This window comes from Anas platyrhynchos, chromosome 2 (genome assembly GCF_047663525.1).
Source record: "Anas platyrhynchos isolate ZD024472 breed Pekin duck chromosome 2, IASCAAS_PekinDuck_T2T, whole genome shotgun sequence".
Taxonomy (NCBI): domain Eukaryota; kingdom Metazoa; phylum Chordata; class Aves; order Anseriformes; family Anatidae; genus Anas; species Anas platyrhynchos.
The window spans coordinates 95447968-95471894 of record NC_092588.1 but is presented as its reverse complement, the minus strand read 5'-3'; the positions used below and the strand labels follow the sequence as shown (position 1 = coordinate 95471894).

At 43.7% G+C, this 23927-nt stretch overlaps 1 protein-coding gene and 1 long non-coding RNA gene across 3 annotated transcripts in view; one reads left to right on the top strand and one right to left on the bottom strand.

The window, feature by feature from the left end:
• The window catches only part of LOC101790697 (solute carrier family 12 member 7), an 87204-nt gene extending 84260 nt beyond the window's left edge, over positions 1-2944 (bottom strand). Inside the window, exon 1 of one of the 2 annotated variants that reach the window (XM_072033230.1) lies at positions 2651-2944. In XM_072033230.1, coding sequence (XP_071889331.1) covers positions 2651-2789 — 139 coding nt within the window. In that variant the 5' untranslated portion in view covers positions 2790-2944. The remainder of the gene's footprint in view (positions 1-2650) is intronic. The other variant, XM_038174329.2, reaches the window with a different exon arrangement.
• On the top strand, positions 1476-18121 carry LOC119715829 (uncharacterized). Its single transcript, XR_005263260.2, has 3 exons — positions 1476-2360; positions 3237-16980; positions 17071-18121. It is a non-coding gene; the product is annotated as an uncharacterized lncRNA (long non-coding RNA).
• The last annotated feature ends 5806 nt before the right edge of the window (positions 18122-23927 follow it).

Below are 23927 nucleotides of genomic sequence, written 5' to 3'. Positions count from 1 at the left end.
AAGCTTCCACCTCCTATGCACGCATATAAGCATCACACAATCAGAAAATACAAGGCTAGAATTTCAAGTGTTTATGGATCGAAGAATGTAGAGAGTAAGAACATCCCAGTTTACTCTTATCACATAGATGAGTATCAGATGAGAATGTATGAAAAAGGGAGACTACACAGAAAAGTTTATAATAAATCAACAGAACTATTTTACTTGCAATACACACTTTGAAAAAAAAAAATGACTAGCATAGTCAAGGCAATTTCAGAACCATTATTTATACGTTAGCCATACAATTCAGTTAAAACTGATAAAATTCTAGATAGCCCAAACAATAAGATTATATGCTGAGCTATATAGGCTAAGGGTGATCTCAAGAAGGTCTTATTCCACCTGTTTTCTTACTCCAACCTCTACTCCCAGCTGTACCCTTCTTCCACCTTTTTACAACAATTTAGCAACAATGAGAATTTTAGCAATTCTCACTTTTTACAGCACTCATTCACTTCAACCCCCAAACCAGAAAACGCATGTTTTTCCCCACTGCACTAGTTCTGTTTTCTGCTAGTTTTAACATAAGCCTTTAGATGGGCTTAACCACAGTATCTTTTAGCTGATGTTAATATTAACAAATCCAATATTTAGGATTTCTTAAAGCTCTCAGAAGACTGAATGAGTTAAGGATAACTGTTTGATTACAGAGCATTAATCTAACGATCTCATGCATTACAGGTTTACATACCACAGATACCTGTATAATACCTAAGGCAACAGTACGTATGCTGTTTATTTCCTCAACCTCTGTATCCAAGTATAGCATCTAATCTCTCTTACTGAACTTAGACCTCTCTGACTGTACCTCATCTACAGGTCGAAAAAGCTTTTTCAGTGCTTTCCTCTCTACTTGCTATTTACAGATCCATTAACAGGAAAAAATATATTTAAATTCATCAGCTCCGGTGATGGATTTCTAGAAGACTATAATCTAAACAATGTGCAAATGTAACTCTCAGGCCCACATAAAATCTCCTTAATTATATGAAAAATTAAGAACCCTTACACCCTGAAAAGATTATAAATAAACCATTACAGAAGCACCAGCTCCACTCTTCCCTTTTCCAACCCTGCAAGATTTCTTTCTGAATGTTCCAGACTTTCCAGATGCTTCATATATATGCACACTCTAACAACACATGTCTAGCCATACTCATATTTATGTTCAGTATTTTGAGATGTGATATGGCCTAACACCACACTCTGTGCCTTTCTAACTACCTTATCACTGTAAGGAAAGCCGCCTAAACAGATTAATTCTGTGTTGCAGTCACTCTTCAGAAACTCACTTTTTTTCTGCCTTTTATCCAGCCAGTATAGGAATCAAACTGCTCTCAAAGTTTATACTGTTTATGACTTCCTATTCAATTTAGTTTAAGAATAACAACAACAAAAACTTTAACAAAAATTGCCAGTTGCTCGTTATTTCAACATACTGAAGGAAATGCAACTACAAATAACATGAGACTTTTTCAGGGAGGTTGGGGGGCGAGGGGAGCAAGTGCTGTGGGAAAACAAATGAACAAGTGCTCAAACACGGATGGTGTTGGACTAGATCATTAAAGTTCCCTTTCAACCAAACCATTCTATAATTCTGTAACAAACAACCCAGTTTTGTCAGCTTGTTTTTCTTGACCACCTTTCCAAGAAATCTTTATTTTCATTCATTTGTGCATAATTAACTTTGTCAAATATTTGTTTTCACATCTTCGTTTTCACATCCTGCATCATATGGTATTAACCTTATTTTATCTGTGACCTATATCACCAGCAGGAGAAACGACCATTATGACAAACTTCCTTTTTACAACTTGTCTTTTCACCTGTAATCATCTAACATCTAAATAAAAAAAAATAAAAAAATAAAAAAATGTATTAGGAACATGTTTTGACTGCGATAGAGCATCCAAAATAATATGCAAGATTCAACCAGCTTTCAGTGCTAGCCTGTTCAGGGACCACTCTCGGCACTGCTGCTGCAACACACTTTGGAAAGAGGAAGTGTTGAGGGCTTTTGAGCCAAAGGAAAAAAGAGTTATTACTTCCCTGGAAGGGCCTTGCTATCCGAGCAACAAAAGCTCTTATTTTCCCACCACTGCTTGCGGACAAGCACCCATTCTGTCACGGAACAGGCTGCCCTGAACAGAGTCCTGCCCTGTCCAAGCTCCACCTCGGGCTCGATCCTCCTCACCTCGATGGCACCGTGAGTGAGGCCTAGTAGAAGCAAACCGTCCCTCACGCACTTCCATCAGGTAAAAAACCTACAGATGCTGATGCACAGGCACACAGCCAGCCAAACACCTGAAACGATCCAGGTACGGTTACGCTCTTCTTCACAGTCAGAAATCTTTCCTCCTCTCTCTCTCTCGAGCTGACCCGGGAGTACTTCCTCGTCGGGACCAGCGTGGAAACAGAGCGAAACAAACTCTCAGCCACCCCAAGGCGCCGGACTTTCGTCCTCTCCCGCACTTCCCCCACCTGAGCAGGGCAGGCGGACCCCGCCGCCCGGCGGGACCAAGAGCCTGGCTCCCCGCACGCAATCACACCAACACCCGGCGCCCAACCCCCCCCCTCCCCTCCATCCCCCCCCTCCTGTCTCTCTCACTGGAGCCCCGCTCCCCGTTGTCCTCTTCCTCCTCCTCCTCCTGCTGCTGCTGCTGCTGCTGCCGCCGCGCATCGCGCTCCGCCGGGTCCCGCTCCTCGCCCTGCGCCTCCACCGGCACCACGGTGAAGTTGGTCGGCATGGCCCCGCCGCCCCCCGCGAAGCTCCCGCAAGGCGCCGGCACCTCCCCGAGGGAGGCAGCGGGCAGGGGCAGGGGCAGGCGGGCGCCACCGCCTCCTCTTCTCACGTGAGGGCCATTTCCTCACGCAGCGGGAGGGGGGGGCCGGCACCAAGCCGCCGCCTCCTCCTCCTCCTCCTCCTCCTCCTCCTCCTGCCAGCGCTGCCAGTTACAGGCGGCCTAGGCGCCGCCAGGGGAGGGGAGACTCCGCTGCGAGGTCGCCTGGTGCGCCCAGGTGGGGAGGGGAGGGCTTGTTTGCGGGTATGCGGCTCCCCAGGTGGGAGCTGAGGCAGCCTGCATGGAGCTGGGTTTGTTCTGCTGCAGAAGTGGGTCCAACTAGTGCCATTGGGTAAACACTACACGCAACACACCTTCTTCTCCTCAAATCTTGCCTCGCACATCTGCCTGCAGCACCAGGACTGCCAGGCTGCTGCTGCTCCTCTGATCCCAGCAGATGGAAACCAACTTCCAAAGGAAACCAGAGCCAGACCATAGTGTACTGAACCTCCAAGGCATGACAGCATCCAGAAGCCCCATGCAGAAGCTCTGCAGGTCACCATTTAGACGAGTAGAAGAGGAAGACCTCTGCGCACACTGGCATTACCAAATGCAGATGGTTCTCAGATACCTGCTCCCCTACACAGCGGCTGTGGGTTGTAGAGGACAGCAGAAGCCTCCACGTTCCTTGCTCGAGTAAACGTGTGAACTCCAACGTAGAGTGAAGCAGATTCCGAGAATCAGTGGATGGCCTGATTAAAAAAAAAATTAATGATGTAGCATTAGTGATGAGCTCTTGATTATCCTAAACATCCTTCCCAGAGTAGGATTGTAGCATCTCCACTCCAAAAGTGGGAAAAAAAGGCTTGGAAACTAAGGTCCTTTTTTTTTTTTTCTTCTCCTGCTCTTCTCCCTTCCCAGCAAAGTGTTAGAATAGAGCAGGACTCTTATCATTTTGGTGCATATCTATGCATTTTTGAAGAAGACTCTGAATGGTCTGCAAGTCCCATACCTCAGTGGGATGGAAGATGTCTACTTAATGCACTGTCTGATGGAGTAGACGCTTCCAAAGAAGGGGGATTCTGGCCATCAGAGATGGCAGGGAAGTGTACCCAGATATGGTGGGATAGATGGCAGGTCAGCAACAAAAGGAGAGGGAGAGAGGCATGGTAACTGATGTCTGGTATGGTCTTGGCAATTTGCCCTCATTCAGTCTGTAATATAACTACAGTAATGAGAAGATGGCTGCATGAGAAAGGACTTTCTTTCTCAGAGATGTGTCTCCTCACCCTTTCCCTGGGTTTTCCAAGCTACAGAAAACTAACTGAAATGGTATCTTTGTTGGCAACACAGGATTTACAATGTTACTGATAGTACTGCAGAGACAAGGATATTTTGGGGCACATTTTACTTTAAATTTAATTTCATCATGGTAAAGGCTACTATCAAAATTAACAGTACTGTGGAACCAGATATAATGATAAACTAGAATGGCAAATGTAATTTTAAAATATATTTGAAAAATGATAATTCTCTCTTCAAAACAGACTGAACAGTCTGCATGGTGTCATGTATAAGCATTGGGAAGAGAATCTGAAATATGGTTATTTTTCAATACCATCCATCCGGTGCTTAAGAATGCCTGAAATAAATTTATGTATGAAGAAGATGAAAACTTCACATCTGTATGCACAGAAGGTGGAATGGGGAGAAATCAGGACTAGAGTGTTCAATTTTGATTCAACATGATACAACTTACACACCTAGAAATGCTAAGAGCAAGAGAAAGCAAAGCTATGGACCAAAAAAACTACTGAATGAAGAGGGAATCATAGAATCATTAAGGTTGGAAAAGACCGCCAAGATATAACCATACCCCTACCACCATTACCAATGACAATCATGTCCCTAAGCACCAGGTCCAACCTTTTAAACACCCCCAGGGACGGTGACTCCCCACCTCCCTGGACAACCCATTCCAATACCAGACTACTCTTTCTGTGGAGAAATGTCTACTAATTTCCAAACTAAACCTCCCCTGGTGCAACTTGAGGCCATTCCCTCTAGTCCTGTCTCTAGTTATCTGCAAGAAGAGGCCGACCCCCAGCTCCCCACAGCTTCCTTTCAGGTAGTTGTAAAGAGCACTAATGCCTCCCCTGAGCCTCCTCTTCTCCAGACTAAACAACCTAAGTTCCCTCAGCTGTTCTTCACAGGACTTGCATTCCAGACCCTTCACCAGCTTCGTAGCCCTTGTCTGGGCATGCTCCAGGACCTTGATGTCTTCCTTCTAGTGAGGGGCCCAAAGCTGAACACAGTACTCAAGGTGCGGCCTCACCAGAGCAGAGTACAGGGGGGACGATCACCTTCCTGTTCCTGCTGGCTATGCTGTTCCTGATACAAGCCAGCATGCTGTTGTCTTTCTTGGACACCTGGGCACATGGTTGGCTTGTTCAGGCGAGCGTTGACCAACACCCCCGGATCCTTTTCCTCTGCACAGCTTTCCAGCCACTCTGCCCCAAGCCTGTAGTGCTGCATGGGGTAGTTGTGGCCAAAGTGCAGGACCCGGCACTCAGCCATGTTGAACCTCATCCCATTGGCCTCTGCCCATCGACCCATCCTGTCCAAGTCCCTCTAGCAGGGCCTCCCTACCCTCCAGTGAATTGACACTTCCTCCCCAACTTGGTGTCGTCTGCAAACTTACTGAGGGTGCACTCAATTCCCTCAACCAAATCATCAATAAAGATATTGAAGAGGGTGGGCCCCAACATTGACCCCTGGGGAACACCACCTGTGACTGGTCACCAGCTGGATTTCACTCCATTCACTACTACTCCCTGGGCCCAGCTGTCCAACCAGTTTTTAACCCAGTAAAGAGTGTACCAATCCAGGCCATGGGCTGCCAGCTTCTCCAGGAGAATACTGTGGGAGACCATGTCAAAGGCCTTGCTGAAGTCAGGCAGACTACATCAACAGCCTTTCCCTCATACACCAGGCAGGTCACCCGGTCATAGAGGCAAATGAGGTTGGTCGGGCAGGACTTGCCTTTCACGAACCCATGCTGACTGGGCCTGATCCCTTGGTTGTCCTGCACATGCTGTGTGCATTCAAGATGACCTGTTCCACCGCCTTTCCTGGCACTGCGGTCAGGCTGATAGGCCTGTAGTTCCCCAGGTCCTCCTTATGACCCTTCTTAAAGATGGGTGTCACATTAGCAATTCTCCAGTCATCTGGCATCTCTCTAGATGACCACGACCACCGATAGATGATGAAAAGTAGCCCAGCAATCACATCTGCCAACTTCCTCAGCACCCTCAGGTGGATCCCATCTGGCCCCATGGACTTGTGACAGTCCCAGTGGAGCAACAGGTCTGTTTGCACCTGAACTGCAGGGGGTTTCTTCTGCTCCCTGTCCCAAGCTTCCAGTTCAGGACGCTGAGTACCCTGACTGGTCTGACTAATAAAGGCAGATGTAAAGAAGGCATTAAGAACCTCAGCCCTTTGCTTATCCTCACCAGTCATGTTCCCCCCCCATGCATCCTGTAAAGGATGGAGATTCTCTCTTGGCCCTCCTCTTGCCATTAATATATTTATAAAAACATTTGTTGTTATCCTTAACCATAATGGCCAGGCTGAGCTTGTGCTGAGCTTTAGCCTTCCTGATTTTTCTCTCTGCATATGCTGGCAACTTTCTTCTAGTCTCCCTGAGCTGCCTGTCCCTTCTTCCACTGGACACAAACTCTGTTTTTCTCCCAGACACTCAGTAAAAGTTCCCTGCTCAGCCAAGCCAGTCATCTTTCCTGTCAGCTCGTCAGCTCGGCACAGAGGGAGCAGCCTGCTCTTGTACCTTGAAGACTTCCTTCTTGAGGACCATCCATCCTTCCTGGACACCTTTGCCCATCAGGACTGACTCCCGAGGGACCCTCCCTACCAGTGTCCTGAACAATTCAAAGTCTGCCCTCTGGAAGTCCAAGGTAGAAGTTTTATTGACAAATGTTCCCCCTCATCTCCCAACTTGACCAAGAATAGACTACCAGTGCGTGGTCACTCTGCCGAAGACAGCTCCCAGCTACCACATCTCCCACCAGTCCTTCTCTGTGAACAGCAGGTCTAGCGGGACACCCCCCAGTAGGCTCACTGACCAGCTGATTCAGGAAGCTGTCTGCCACACACTCCGGTAGCCTCCTGGACTGCTTCCTCAGGGCTGTATTGTATTTCCAGCATATGTCTGGAAAGTTGAAGTCCCCCGTAAGAACAAGAGCTGTTGACTGCATGACTCCATCATGACTACTCCCCCCACCCCCAACAAATATCCCTGAAGCATCAATGCCTAAAAGAGGGGGAAAGAATAACTTGGGAAAGTTGAGCTAAGTGGCTCAATGGCAACTTTGTTTTGAGGAAAGGTGATATATACATTTTGCAGAACAAGGTTACATATCTGAACAGTTAAAGCTGTTCTAGTATTACAGCCCATATGAAAATAGAAAAGGCATTTGGTTTGGTTCTAGTTGAAATTTGGTTGGAAACTTCCACGGAGTTCACTACATATGCCTTCCATATATTTCAAAACAACTTCCTGACAGCGTTAAGAGGCAGAAAGTATCAATACATAAAGCATGGAGTAACACAGATTAGGATTTGCTCTGACAATTTAATTTTCTTAATCATTTAGATTTTTCTAGTAATGTCTGTGGGTGACAATGATTGCAGTAAAAAGTAATGGAGGGAAATGTTTTTATCTGTTCAATTCAGATTAAAGACATACTGCCATAAATAAATCAGAGGATCAAGACTACAGGAAGTGAATATTTATCATGGGAAGAAATATCTCTATCTTTTTTAGAATGTAATCCAAATTTAGCATGACACCTTTCCAGTCTGACATTTGCCTTCTTACAGCCAGATCTTCCCCACTGTTGCCATCTTGTGTCTAAAAATGTAGGCCAGCCACTGTGCTTTTTATTCCTGGGCATTCCCAGAGTCCCATGCACCATGCCAAGTGGAACTGTTCTACAATTCAGTTTGACTACTTGTGTCTCATCAGTGAGAGAAGGAGGAGCCCCATACTCTGCCATCACCTGGGTCCTTAGTCCATTGTCACTGCAATCTAGACTACAGTTCAGTTTAGCACATTACAGTGGATGTCTTGAGAGTCAGAGCTTCCATTGTCCAGGTGGTCATAGCAAGGGCATTTCTGTAGACATGATACAGCACCTTGTTGTGTCTGAAGCGAAGTGTCTGACTGTATGTCTGTCTTGCAGGCAGACCATATCGGAATGGAAGCTTGTGAAACCTGATGCAATTAGTCACTGCCAGCATAGTCAATGCGAGCAGTAAACTGGCATTTTCTAGGCAGCCTGAACAAAACCACAGTGGTGGAATCACACGGTTTTGGGGATACAGAATACTGAGCAGCAGCTCCAGAAATCCTCAGTGACACCTCTGTTACAGAAGAAGTTAGCTATGGTCTCTCATGGTCAGAGCATGCTGATAGAAGAGCACATACCTGTATGAAAATGGAACGCTACTGAAATGTGGCATCTGGCAGCACTCTTTCTAAATAGCAATATCATTGATAGAGACCATTCTGGAGGATCCTTTGTTGGAATTATTTAAGAAGGTGCATTCACCACAGTATGGAGCATGTTAGGATATTGGTACAAAAAAAAAAACAACAACTTATATGTGTGATTATTGAACAGTATCTGCAAAACTAGTCTTTTAGTTTAAGACCATTCCCCCTTGTCCTATCATTATCTACCTGAGTAAAGAGTCCTTCTCCATCTTCTTTGTAAGACCCCTTTAAGTACTGAAAAACTGCAATGAGGTCTTCCTTGAGCCTTCTCTTCTTTAGACTGAACATCTCCAGCTCTCTCAGCCTTTCTAAATAAGAGAGGTGCTTCAGCCCTCTCATCATCTTTGTAGCCGTCCTTTGGACTTGCTCTAACAGGTCCACATCTTTCTTGTGCTAGGGGCCCCTGGATGCAGTAGTGCAGGTGAGGCCTCATGAGGGCAGAGCAGAGGGGGACAATCACCTCCCTTGACCTGCTGGTCACACCTCTTTTGATGCAGCCCAGGATGCAGTTGGCCTTCTGGACTGCTAGTGCATACTGCTGGCTCATGCCAAGCCTTTTGTCCACCAGAACCCCCAAGTCATTCTCCTTAGGGCTCCTCTTAATGAGTTCTTCTCCCAGTCTGTACTCCTGTCTGGGATTGCCCCAACCCAGCTGTAGCACCTTGCGCTTGGACTTGTTGAACCTCATGCGGTTCACATGGGCCCACTTCTTCAGCCTGTCCAGGTCCCTTTGAATGGCATCTCTTCCTTCTTTGCTATCAGCTACACCACTTAGTTTGGTGTCATCTGCAAACTTGCTGAGGGTGCACTGAATCCCATTGTCTATGTCATTGATGAAGATACTGAAAAGCACCGGTCCCGAGACAGACCCCTGAGGGACACTGCTCATCACTGGCCTCCACCTGGACATAGAACCATTCACCACTATTCTCTGGGCGTGGCCATTGGGCCAATTCCTTGTCCACCGGATAGTCCACCCTTCAAATCCATGTCTTTCCAATTTAGAGATTAAGATGTCATGTGGGATCATGTCAAACGCTTTACAGAAGTCTAAGTAGATGGCTTTCCTTTGTTGACTGATGCAGTCACTCCATCATAGAAGACCAGCAAATTGGTCAGACTTGATTTATCCTTGGTGAAGCCATGCTGGCTGTCCCAGATCACCTACTTGTCCTGCAACTTTGCCTCCAGGAGGATTTGTTCCATGATCTTCCCAGGCACAGAGGTGAGGCTCACCGGTCTGTAGTTCCCTGGGTCTTCCCTTTTTAAAAATGGGAATGATGTTTCCCTTTTCCCAGTCTTCCCAGACTTTGCCTGACTGCCATGATTTTTCAATATGTTGGAGAGTGGCTTGGTGATACATCAGTCAGTTCCCTCAGAAGCCTGGGATGCATGGCATCATGTGTCATACAGTGTCAGCATGTGTACTGAATAATGATGTATCAGCGCATGTGGTGGTATCGCAACACAGATTTCTAATAAGACTGGGAATTCCTTTAGTTCATGGACAGGATTTGCACTATAATAAACTTAAGTGGATTCTGTAATAAGAGCAGAACTCAAGAGTTCTGTTGGTTTGTAAAAGCTTTCCAAGGTCTAGAAATCTTCAGATTAAGTTGGATCACTTTGTCCTGTCATTAGTTTACATGGTGATAATTTACTGTGATTTTTAGTCCATGAAGTTGGGTAGACTTCTCTGGTGCCACAACAAATAGTAGTATTTCATAGAATTCTGGCTTCAGGTTACAATAGAAAAAAGATGTGTATTGTGTAATCTGTTGAGAAAAAAACAGTTGGATAAGTAGCAAAGTGCAAAGGTATGTGTTTGCCTGCATTGGCCAGTACAGTGTTTTTTCACACAGAACTCTCTGACATTGGAGCCTCTTATAGGGATTTCACTTTTCTAGACAGTAACTGAGATTGGCCAACACAGAAAGTTTCCAAAATACAAGGCATGTCAGGCAGAGAACAAGAAGCTACCTAAGAAATTCCTCAAATGAGAAATAGATCTAATTGCTGACTGGACTGGTCCTCAGGATCATCAGAAGTTATGGAAGAAACATGGAAAGAAACAACATATTTCCACAGATTTCATATAAAGTTGCTGAATTATTCAGCACTATTGTTGAAAAGGGTATACTAGGCAAATTTCTTTTGAGACTCAGCTAAATTTGTTCCAACCAGCAGAGCTAATGATAGGCAAAATTTTCTGCCATATTCCTGAGTGCAATAATAGGCCTTAATTGCACTGAAACATATTCTGCCCATGGTCCAGGGGCTCCTGGGTTGGAAGAGACCTGAAAGACCATCTACTTCTAACCACCCTTTAATGGACAGGTGCACCTTCCACTAGAACAGGTTACTCAAAGCCCCATCCAACCTGTCCTTAAATACGTCCAGGGATGAGGCATCCACAACTTCTCTGGGCAATCTGTTCCAGTGCCTCACTGCTCTCTGAGTAAGAATTTCTGCCTAACATACAATCTCAATCTATTTTTTTGTTTGTTTGTTTAAAACTATTATTCTTTGTCCTATCACTACACTCCCTGACAGAGTCCCTCTCCTGCTTTCCTGCAGACCACCTTTAGATACTAGAAGACTGCTATGAAGTCTCCCTGGAGCTTTCTCTTCTTCAGGATAAACAACCCCGACTGCCTCAGCCTCTCTTCATAGAAGAGGTGCTCCAGCCTTTTGATGATCCTCACCCTCCTCTGAACTTGCTCCAGTACATGCATGTCCTTCTTATACTGGGGGCCCCAGAGCTGAATGCAGTACTCAAGTAGGGTCTCACAAGAGCAGAGAAGAGGAGAATCACTTCCCTCAATCTGCTGGCCATGCGTATTTTGATGCAGCCCAGGCTTTTTGATGCAGGTGAGATTTCTGACCTGCAAGTGCACATTGTCTTCTCATCAGCCAACACCCCAGGTCCTTCTCCTCAGAGCTGTTCTCAATCCATTCTCTACCCAGCTTGCATTTGTGCTGGGGATTACCCTGACCCAGGCGCAGGCCCTTGCACTCAGCCTTGATGAACTTCTGATGTTCCCATGGGCCCACCTGTCAAACTTGTCCCTCTGGATGGCATTGCTTCCCTCCAGCATGGTGACCGCACCACACAACTTGGTGATCTGCTGATGGTGCACTCAATCGCACTGTCCATGTCAGGGACAAAGTTGTTGAAAAGAGCCAGTCCCAATACCGACCCCTGAGAAACACCACTGGTTACTATCTCCACTTGGACATTGAGCTATTCACTGGCTAGTTGAGTGCAACCATCCAGCCAATTCCTTAATCAATGAGTGGTCTGTCTGTCAAATGCATGTCTCTCCAGTTCGGATACAAGAATATCATGGCAGACAGCGTCAAATGTTTTGCATGTGTCCAGCTAGATGGTATCAGTTGCTCTTCCCTTATCCACCGGTGCTGTAACCCTGTCATAGAAGGCCACCAAATTTGTAAGGCGTGATCTGCCCTTAGTGAAGCCATGTTGGCTGTCATCAGTCACCTCCTTGTTTTCCTCGTGCCTTAGCATAGTTTCCAGGAGGATCTGCCCCCATGGTCTTGGCAGGCACAGAAGTGAGACTGACTGTCCTGTAGTTCCTCAGATCTTTCTTTTATCTGTTTTTTGAAATGGGGGCTGTTTCCTGTCTTCCGGTCACCAGGAACTTCACCAGAGTGCCACAACTTCTCGAATATGATGGCAGTGGCTTAGCAGCTTCATCCACCAGTTCCCTCAGGACCCTTGGATGCATCACATTAGATCCCATGGACTTGTGCACCTTCAGGTTCCTTAGATGGTCTTGAGCCTGATCTTCTGCAACAGTGGGTGGTTCTTCATTCTCCCAGTGCCTGTCTTTGCCTTCTGGGACTTGGGCTATATGGCTAGAGCTCTTGCTGGTGAAGACAGAGGCAAAAAAGTTGTTGAATGCCTCAGCCTTCTCTGTATTCAGGGTAACCAGTTCTATTCCATTCTAGAGATGGCCCACATTTTCCCTAATCTTCCTTTTATCACTGGTATACTTATAGAAACCTTTCTTGTTGCCCTTGATGTCCCTGGGCAAATTTAATTCTAATAGGGCTTCAGCTTTCCTAACCTGATCCCTGGCTGCTCGGACGATTTTTCTGTATTCATCCCAGGCTATCTGTCCTTCTTTAGTCCTCTGTAGGCCTCCTTTTTCTGCTTGATTTTGACCAAGAGCTCTTTGTTCATTCATGCAGGTCTCCTGGTGTTTTTGCCTGACTTCCTCTTTGTTGGGACACCTCACTCCTAAGTTTGGAAGAGGTGATCTTTAAATATTAACCAGCTTTTCAGGGCTCCTCTTCCCTCCAGGGTTTTGCCTCATGGTACTGTACCAAGCAGATCCCTGAGGAGGCTAAAGTCTGCTCTTCTGTAGTCCACGGTAGTGAGCTTGCTGTGCTCCCTCCTCACTGCCCTCAGGATCCTAAACTACACCATTTCACAGTCACTGCAACCAAGGCTGCCCTTGAGTTTCATATTCCCCACTAGTCACTCCTTGTTGGTGAGAATGTGGTCCATCATAGCACCGCTTCTCATTTCCTCCTTTATCACATGGAGAAGGAAGTTACCATCAACGCATTCCAGGAACCTCCTGGACTGCCTGCGCCATGCTGTGCTATGAGTCCAGCAGATACCAGGGTAGTTGAAGTCCTCCATGAGGACCAGGGCTTGTGAACATTAGCCTGCTTCCATCTGTCTATAGAGGGCCTCATCTGTTTGGTCCTCCTGATCAGGTCGCCTGGAGCAGACTCCCATTGTCATGTCCCCTGTCCCTGCCCCACAAGCTCTCTGTCAGCTCCTCATCCATCCCCAGGCAGAACTCCATACACTCTAGCTGCTCACTGACATAGAGGAAGATCTCCCCTCCTTGTCACCCCTGCCTGTCCTTCCTGAAGAGCCTGTATCCTTCCATTGCAACACTCCTTTCATGGGAGCCATCCTACCATCTCTGTAATGCCAATGAGGCACATCAATGCATGCCCTGCAGGCATGCAGACATCTCTCACTCCTCTTGTTTCATGGTTCCCATGGTTTAACTAACCAAAGCCCTGCCTGTGGCACCAGTCTTGTAACAATCTGTTGATTTGCCAGATTCAGCTGGCCCTTTCAATCCCCTTCCCTTTGATTAGGAGCATGGATCAAAGGACTACCTATGCTCCTGAGCCCTTTACTGGTGCTCCCATGGCCCTGTAATCCCTCCTGATGCTCCTCAGACTGCTGTAGGCTGCCTCAGTGGTGTCCATGTGGAACAGCAGCAGTGGATAATAGTCCTTATGCTGCACAAGGCTGGGCAGTCTTTTGGTGACATTCCTGTTACGAGCCCCTCCTGCCCCCCACCAATTGCCTCGGACAGTGATCAAAAAATCTTAGGAAGTGTGGATTCCCAGAAAAGCATTTCATTTCAGTGCTGACACGGGTAGATGGTAGGGTAGATGGTACTGTAATAGTTACATCTGAGCTGCCAAGGTGTGTAGCGATGGTATCAGCAGTGACACACCGGGAGTGCCTCTGTAAGCGTTTCAGTGTTATCAGTGAAAACTAACAGGAGTGGGTACGTTGCCCGTGGTATCAGCAGTGACACACTGGGAGTGCCTTTGTATGCGTTTCAACTTCATCAGTGAAAATTAACAAGACTATGGAGAAAGGGTGAAGAAAATGGAGACTAACGTTGGTAAGGATTCTATTTAAAGTATCACTTTAGAAGTGCAAGCAACGCGGGACTGTGAACACACACCACCGCCACAACCTGCACCCAGCGCGACTCAGGCACCCAGCCCCACGTTACCCCGGGACCTCGCCTCCCCAGGGGCGGCCCCGCCGGCTCTCGCGAGAGGGGCTGAGGGGAGGGGGCGTTGCCAGGGCGACGGCGGCCGCGCCCCCGCCCTCTGCCTAGGAACCGCCTCCGGGAGGGTGGGGCCAGTGGCGCATGCGCACGCCGTGGCTGGCGCTGCCTGGGTTGCTGTGTGGCGTTATCTAGGTGCTCCTGTTCCAGCAGGTCGATTGGACTAAATGAGCTTTCAAGATCCATTCCAATCCCAAACGTTCTGAAATTCTGTCATTCTGTTTAATGAATGATTTTTTAGAAAGTCACACATGTTGCCTACCAATCTCTGTTTAGAACCAGGTTTTAATATGGCTAGTGTGCAAAATGCGACACTGCATAAGCAGTAACAAGACAACGGTCTGCTAGTGGTAGAAGGAAACCCAGCCCCTGTTCAATACTTTTTTTACTTCGTCTTTCATTAAAAATGGGTCTGCTGAATGGTTGGCAAAATTAAACATCTTCACAACTGGTCCAGAATTAGGAAAGAACAGTCTATAGAAGACTTGAATGTTTTCACATTGATGGCACTTAGTGAAATTATCCTTCTTGTATAAAATAACTACATAAAACGTAAAGATATTAATGGGCAACTTTTTTGTTTGTTTGTTTTTTGTTTACTTCTGTTTAAGACTACGACTATACAGTCACTGCCCAGACTGCCTTGCTGTCTCTCCCAGCTCTGAGTATCTTTCCTCAACCAGTCCAACATTTTTCTGTCCGTAAAAGTAAGTGTTATGACCAAGCTGGCACCTCATACAGAAATCTGCTTTTATTTTGAGAAAAATGATGAAAACTGTAATTCTGTCATTAATGTAAGGGGGAAAAGATGTTGTTACTACTTTTCCACTCTTTTCTTTGGTAAAAAAATAAATTAATTGCCTCTCACAACCATCAACATTAACAGGACAGCTTTTTACCATTAAGAATTCTTGCTTGATAGAGTGTGAGACTCATTTAAATGTTTCATAGTTTTATTCAAAAGATGTGTTTTACTTTCATTACATTCTAGTACCTTCTCATACTTACAGTCAGCATATGCTTTCTACTGAATTTGTCTCCAAGCTAAGTTGCTATATTGAAACCCAAAACTGTAAGTATTTAAAATTTTGTGATGATTATGTACATGAGTCCACTTCTCCCAGAAAAACTAGCACACAGCCACTTTGACATCTTTTTCTGGAAAAGTGCTTTGGGGCTGAAAGTGCTGATGGCTCTGAACTGATACTAGTAGGATATAATCCACAAAAAAAAATAGAGGTCTTTACTGAGTGGTAATAGCTAATTTAGAACACTTGATTGTGTATGTTTCTACAAAGTGCTTTACTTTGCAATTGGTAGGCACAGCACTTCTTGCCATTTTACCACCAAGTCACTTAGTTCCATTAGATGGTTGTCATCTACTTCAGTTTTAACAACCATGGAACTAACATATCTCCAACCTACATTTATGTGCAAACTAACTGGAACTAACTTTATCTACATAACAAAAACTGTGAGTTTTGTCACTTTGCTGTATTATTAATAAATTGAATAGCAGAAGTCTTAACACAGGTTCAGCAGTACTGATGAAGTTACAGTTCACTGGCTATTTATTCCTGTGTAGAACAACTGGCACAGTAATTTAGAGGAATAATTACATGAAATTGTGGTAGGCCTTACAAATAAGCTTTTGATGTGGCAGTAATGGAGAAGTCAAAGCAGTGTTGGAATCCAAATTCCAAATGCGGGAATTGAAGTCTGGATATTTAAGTAAGTGCAGAAAAGACCCACATAACTGTTTAGTCCAGAAACTGCATAAAATGGCTCAGAATATAATTGTTAGAATAAATGTTTTCTATTATTAAAGGCATAAAATTATTGTTTTACAGTATTAGATGAGCTTTGCATGTAGATAATACATGGTACTAAAGAGCAGTTAATCTATCATCATTGATTTGATGCTAGAACCAGATAAAGAGCTATCAGCTTAGTAGTGGGGGAAATTAAAGATTTCTGAAGTACATCACTTTGGGCAAAATACTTTAACTTTCTCTATAAGTTAAAACTTCATGGATTTAAAAATCTGTACAGCCATCCCTGGTCCTACTTTTACATCCCTACTTTTCTTGTTCTTTGAAGTCTGCAGCTTTTTTTGAACATAACAAGACACTAAGGTCTTGATCTGTGTTTCCCTCTACATGGTGATCTTTTGTTTGTTTGCTTTGTTTTGCTTGCCAAGAATTTCTTTACCATTTTTTTTTTTTTTAAGTTTTGGAACCAGTCTGACTTTGTTATAGTTGCTGAAGTGAATCAGTACACTTCCATCTTCCTAAACTACTGAAATGTTTGCACCTTTCCCATTCTTCCTTACTGATTGGTCTGTGATGCTTAAAAGATCACTGTATTATAGACTGCCCACAGATTTTAACTTACACTGTTCAGTTGATGTAATGTCACCAGCTTAAGAGTTATAACATGCAGGAGGGCTGTGGCCTAGAACGCTACCAAGAAACCCCACAAGCAACCCCCATCCCAGGCAAAGAGACCAGTCCTGTGAGTCTGCCCAAGAGACATGTGCACCCTGACCCGAACTGCCCAACTTGCTTGGGCAGCATGCAGACTTTGCACTGTACTGCAGGCAGCACTGACCACTGAAATGGAAAAATAGAGCAAAATGCCTATTCAGGAGAATAAGCTGAAGTCCCAAAGGGCTTCTTGAAAAAGGACTGGATGCACTAAAGCCTTGAACTGGAAATTGAACTTCAAGGTAAGTGTCACTCAGAGAATGTGGGTTGTGCAGGAGCACTCTTTACCCACAGCTCTAGGGAGCTTACATCGACTTGTAATACTATTACAGGTTGGAAGCTTGTGTTTCCTTATATCCTTCATCTGATATTACAAATGAAAAGCAAAAGACTAAGAAGGAAACTAGGAAACAGCTCTGCGAACCAGGATTATCCTTGAAAGGAACAGCTGGCCTCTTCGAATTGCAGCTGGGTACCTAAGAACGAGAGACATCCTGAGGATACCATCAATAAGGGCAAAAGCAAGGAACTGTAACAGTAATTTATCATCTGAAAAGGAAAAAAACGGTCTAGGAAAAGTAAAATTCTGTTTGAAAGAACAGGAAACACCACTGCCTATTGGTTTCTCATGTGAAGCAGAAATTAGCAGCATCTATTGCCTGCTCTACAAGGTGGTGTCCTATGCTCTCTTACTGTCTCTGTGACACAGAAATGTCTTGCTTCCTACCAAAAATTGAGAGCTGCTCTCCAATAACTTCATCTGCTGCCCAAGCTTTTGTTTCCTACAGGATTTCCTTAACAAATTGAACTTTCACTGGAGATGCTTGCCCAACTCCAAACTCTGTGATGCAGATGAGCTTCAAACTGAGACTTTGTTCATTATTTATTCAGACTCACTTCTGGGGATTGGGCTCTTCAGTGATCAGTTTTCTTAACTTGACTGTTTTGAGATTGATTTTCTTAATTAGATATTTTTGTGGTTGGTTTGACACACACCACACACACACACACACTTCTGGGATTGGTTTGGTGCACTTTGTACCAGTAATTTTTTTGATGTATATACACGTAATCTGTCATAAGTATGGTCTTGATAAGTATAACCTACGTATAGCCATTGTTACAATATTTATGTTTGTCACATGTAATAATTATATTCACTGACATAATATTGATAAATGTGTTGAACCTATAATGCTAATCTATATTTACTGTTGTATTACTAATTTTTACAACATTTAATTGCCTTTCTACTTCCTCTAATTCTTGCTATTAGTGCTATTCTCTTAAAGCTATTACCAATATTACCAAGAAGCATGTTTATATATATATATATATATATGTATGTATATATATATATATATATGTGCTCTCCCTTTTAATCATAGTATATTTGGTAGTGGTGATTTGTGGTAATTATAATAAATAGAAATTTATGAAAATGAAGACTTGTGTCCTTGTATATTATGAAATCCTACAAACCCATTGCTGTGATCTCTATATCATGACAAAACCCAACACTATTTTTAAGATTTTTAACACCATGACAACAATGTAAAAGTAGCGTATGAGGTCTCTTTTCCCTGTGCTTCCAGTTTGGGTAAATAGCAAGCTGCTATAGCCCTTGTGCTGTATTTGTTCTGAAACCTGACAGGCTCTCTGCAACCAGAGCTCTGAAGAGCCCTTGACAGCAGCTGTCATACTCCAGAACTGAACAAGGCTCTGGAGAAGGTGTACAAGATCTGCATTTTGAAGTGAGTGCTAACAGTATTCTCTCAAATCATATAGAACTATAACTAGCAGAAGCAGGAAGCTTCAGGCTACCCTGTCAATTGCACAGATGCTAACAAGAGTAAATATGCTAAAGATTACAGGCAGAATGAAAACCTGAAAATATAAAGAAGTACATGTATTTGTAACCAGAATATATTAAGAAAAACACCAGACTGACAAACTGTTTTTAAATTCTCACAGGTAAACTTGGACAGAGAGCCAAACTAACAAACATCTCTATTATAAGAAAATTGGAAATTATCTTAAGAATTAATTAAGAATATTTTCTTATTGTCAAGATGCCCATTCCACAGAATCAAGTGATTTTTCTGTAATAAATTTGTGATGATAGAAGCTGTTTGGCTATTAAATGTATGTGCATCATTATGAAATTGAATATCAGGCAACATTCAAAGAATATTTCATTCGCCTCAGAATGAGTGCTCTGTCTTCAAGGATGGCAATAAAAAGTCAATACTGTTCTGAATGATTTAAAATTTAGACATTTTTATGAAAAAAAAATCTTTGAAACACTTTTTTTTTTTTCATTCATTTAAAGTAAAACCTTCATTAAAACTCTGGAAGGTTATCTCCAGAATTTGTATTTGAATATATCTGTAAGAGTCTTTAAATTTGCCAACACTGTAGCACCTGAAGAATTACAGACTTATGATGAGTTACAAAATTGCATATATGGCTTCTGGGGTCCTACCAGATCATAAAAACTATTTTGTTTCATGCGATCTATTCTGTTCTATGAGAAGATGGTCTTCCCATAAATGTGTAAAAACTACTGAATGGTGGACATCAGAAAAATACAAAAGGTGTGTCAGGACTAAAAAATCAATTAACAACTACGTTTTGGAACAAGTGTCAGAAGCTATAAGCATTAAACATTTTCAGTGTGATTGCCAAACTACCTCTTTTACCATTTAATTGATCATGGTCATTTTGAAAAAGAAAAAGGAAACACAGATGTTGGCCTGTTACTGGAATTGTGCATGGCTTCTGAAGCCTGCATGCAATACAACAGTCAGAAAGATGAATACAACTGACTGCTAAAATGATATGGAGAATGAACTATTCAAAAGGAGACTGAAGAGAGGTCAAGACTGCCAAGATGTCCTTGCACAGCAATACTAAGATAGAACCTGATTAACTGATCTCTATAAACACTTTTGATAACTGTTTAACTATGAAAAAAGGAACTGTTAAGGCTCACAGACAATATCACGTCAAGAGCATAGCCTGTTTAAATTGACCCTGAGGTGTGGAATCACATTGGTTAGAAGGCATATCTAGAGGTGATGTTGATAGATTACCTAAAAGCATGCATTATTAAAAGCATGCCCATTTACAACAGGTTGCTCAGGACCTTGTCAGGCTGAGTTTTTAGTGAAGAGTCTAAGACATCTCTGGGCAAACTCTGCCTGTGTTTTACCATCCTTATGGTAAAAATTATTTTGTACATACCTAGTAATTATTTCTTGTGTTTCAGCTCGTGTCCATTTCTTTCCATCTTTCTACACTGGACTCTAGCTCTGTTTTCCCTATACCCTCCGATTAGTTACTTGTGGACAGCAGTAAGATCTCTCTTTCCTTGTCTCTTTTTGAGGCTGAACAAATCCAGTGCTCTTACCTCTCTATGTATGTCTTGTGCTCCCACCTCCTGACCAACTTGGTGGTCCTCTGTTGACTCAGTCCAGCCAGGTCTTTCTACTACTGGACAGCCCACAGCTGGATCCCACGCTAGAAAGACCACAAGTGCTGAAGGTTTGCTCTCAAGGAGAGCAGTCACTTCGCTCGACCTGCTGTCTACGTGATTATCACACAGCACGGTGGGCGGCTGGCTGCCTTTGCCACAGGGGTGCGCTGCTAGCTCATGCTCAGCTTGCTGCCCACCAGGACCATCTTTGCCCCCAGGTCTTTTATACAAGGCTGCTTTCTAGAAAACGGGCCTCAGCTTGCATAGTTGCACGGGATTATTCCATTCCATTCCAGATGCAGGAATGGCATTGCCAATGTTTATGCTGACCACTAGAAATTTCTCATAGTCATAACTGGAAAAAAAAAAAAAAAAAGACAGAATCACGAGGTAAACATTTCATAGATTTCCTATGGGGTTTTATCAGCTATTTTTAAGCTATATTTCTTATTTAATATTTAGATGTCAGCTAACAGGTAAGATATAGCATGCCTTAAATACCTAATAAAGTTACCAGAAATAAATATTTATTAACAAGTTACTTCATTGATATTTCAGTGGCATCAATCTAATACCGATTTAATTACTGCCTACTTCAATTGAAAATAATTAGAGTGGCATAAACTTTTGATAAAGCCCTCCTAAGCAATCACACAGGCATACTTAATTAGAAATGTACCTGGCAGCTATTTATTTGACACCAACATACAGAATTTAAGCACCAACCTAAATCAGTGCTTATACCAGGGGTTACTGCACTGACCTAAGATTTTAATTTAACACTTCCTGAAACAGCATTTATTAATATCTATGAAGAATACCTAGCTTACTGGGTAAGCAGTAAATTCTGAAATTCCCTAAATTACTTGTTAAAGATGACAAACTCTCTAGGTACTTTGAATGGAAAATATTATTGTATTGACTGACAGGCTACCAGAATTAATGATTATTAAAAGATGCTCCCTAACAAAACATGTAACCCTACCCTACATACAGGATTTTGAAACATAGGCATCCCTTTGGTTCCAATCTACTATAGAAAGTGTCTAATTAATACAAGCTTTTCTTTCCAGTGGTTGTTAGTTTTGCTTCTTTCAAGTCCTTACAAATGAAGCCAACTAGAATAAATTTTCAACATTTTCAGATAATTAAATGGGGATACAGCAAAAAGACTGGACTTTGGAATAAGCACACATTAGATCCAGTAGGAAGCTGAATCATTTACTAGGTGGCAATTCCTGGACATGATTTCACAGAAAATAAAGAGGTAAGGGGTAAGCAAAGCAGCTCCCCACACTACACTCTTTTTAAAAACTCGTGAGAAAAATTATGGTAGGATAAAGGTATTTCCCTTCTATCATTACATTAAATGTTAGTGTTTGCATAGTATTTTGAGATCCTCTCCTGCAAGTATTAAGTTGAACTGAGTTTTAGTATTAATACCTAACAAGCATCTTATTTAATTTTCAAAGACGGAGAAAGGATTCAAGATTTTGGAGGTGAGGTTAGGCAGGTGGTTGCTTCTGTTAGCCTTATGGTACAAAAGGTCAACAGCACTCACCAAAAGCACTGGCTCACAATTTCCTTGTTGTGTGGAGTTTTTTCCACTCTATTTCCAGGAAGATCCCCATGCTGGCATGTCCCCATCTGCCTGAGAGGCCAGGCTGACAGCGGGGAGAAAACTGCAGGAACCCCCCTGTGCTTCAGGAGTGCTGAGGTGCAAACACCCTGCTCGGCTGCGCACGTAATCCAGAAGCAAGCAGGGTGTTCCCTGCGTGCCTTTGCAGCCTTCTCTTGTGGGTTGAATGACGATGATGATATCGAATAATGATGATTGATATTGAATGATGATATTGAATGATGATGATGATGTTGAATAATGATGGCGATAATGATGATGACGCCGACGACGATGATGGTAGTGGTGATTATGATAATAACAATAAATTTGTCGCTTTATTTATTTATTTATTTTAATAATTTTTGTTTTCCTGTGTGTGTTGCTGGCTGCTGCCGGCAGAGGGCGGCTGCCACCGCGTTGCTGCTCGGCCAGGCATAGGGACGGGTACGGGTGCGGAGCCCCGAGGAGGGCTCACCTGCTTGTGCCATGGGGTTTATGGTAGCCACGAGGCCTGCACCACCACAATCTCGCCCAGGAGACCCCAACAGCCTGGCCGCCTCCCTGTCAGGTCTGCAGCAAAGGGATGTGAGCATGCTGCCCTTCTCTTCAGGCGAGTTACACAGCCCCGTGCCAGCGCTGGTACGGAGCTCAAAATAACCATGTGAAGAATGAAAATAAAAGCCCTAGCCACCCTTCCTATACCCCCTCCCCGAAGGAAACCGCTTCCTAAGTGTATTTGAAGACCAGCCCAGTCTCTCTCTTGTGCGTGTTTACATCAAGAAACAAAATCTGTGCGTTTGGTCAGCCTGAAGCACAAGCAGAGGGTATTTAGCCACACAGGCCTCCTTCTTCAAGCACTTATTATAAATGTTATCTGCTAAGAAACAGATAAACATTATAGCTTTGCAGTAGTATCCAGGCATGCTGGATATGTCTTTGAAGGTGATGCGCTCACAGCAGTGGTATAGCAGTAGGAAATGGCTTTATCTGCTGTTACCTCAAGGCATCCCATAGGTAGGAGAGTTATTGGATGTGCTGAAATTCCCCAATAAAACCTCACACAAGGGATGGGCCAGGTGTTGCTCCATCAGTATGCAGCACCACAGCCAGCAGGGCAGAAAAACACACACCAGCAGGAGAGAAAATTGATGAAAAGCAATGGGAACAAAGTAAATGCTTTCAGATTCTGTACAGAAATTCCCCTTTGCTGAGGTTGCCTTTAGTCTGTGGGGTCATGACAAGACCTAAAATATTCTGAGGTGAGACTGAGGCTGGTCTGCTTACCCAAGATCTGTTCTTGAAACAGAAATGAAGGCTAAACTGGGAGGGAGAGGAATTATTTGTGATTTACAAACTCAAGAAATGTGACAATGGGCAGAGAGTGGGAACCCTAAAATCTTCCAGATGTTTCATAATCCATAAAGCTGCCATGAAAATGATCTTTCTGGTTCTCCATTTTTTTATGCATCCCTGGTGTTGAGCAGTGTGCTAGATGCTCCACCCTGCAAGCAAGCAAATATTCCCTGTAGTCAGTAGTACAAGGCTGTAGATGTTCTGAGGCAGAGGTGGCAGCAGCCTGCAATTATTCTTGTTTTGCTCAGCTGTTAGCACTGGAGTACCAGCTTCTCTAGGGAGCAGCATGTTACAAGGAGACAGAAAACAGCCATAGATTCTGTGAGATATGTCTGAGTTACAGAAGATACCCCACAGGACTCCCTGCAGGATCTGAACTTAACCTCAGGCATGCTCCTCAGATATGCACATACAGACACTCAGCTTTCCTTAGACAGCATTCTCTGCAAGGTCTGAGAGCAAAAGACCTTCTAAAAGAGGATGTTAAAAGCACTCAAATCCTTCCCTGTCAACCTACATGTGTGTTAGAAGCAGCAGGAAAGGGAAGAATTAGCTATTTAAACAACCACGTTAAGTCAGACCTAATTAGGACCAATCTTGAACAGTAAGTGCACACAGAAAAATAAGAGGTTTTGTGGAAGAAGGGCAAGAGAAGTCAGCCTACTATTAACTGCATCTTGTTTAGCTGTGTTACTGCAACTGACCCCATTCAAATCTTTAATTGGCATCTTGGTTTA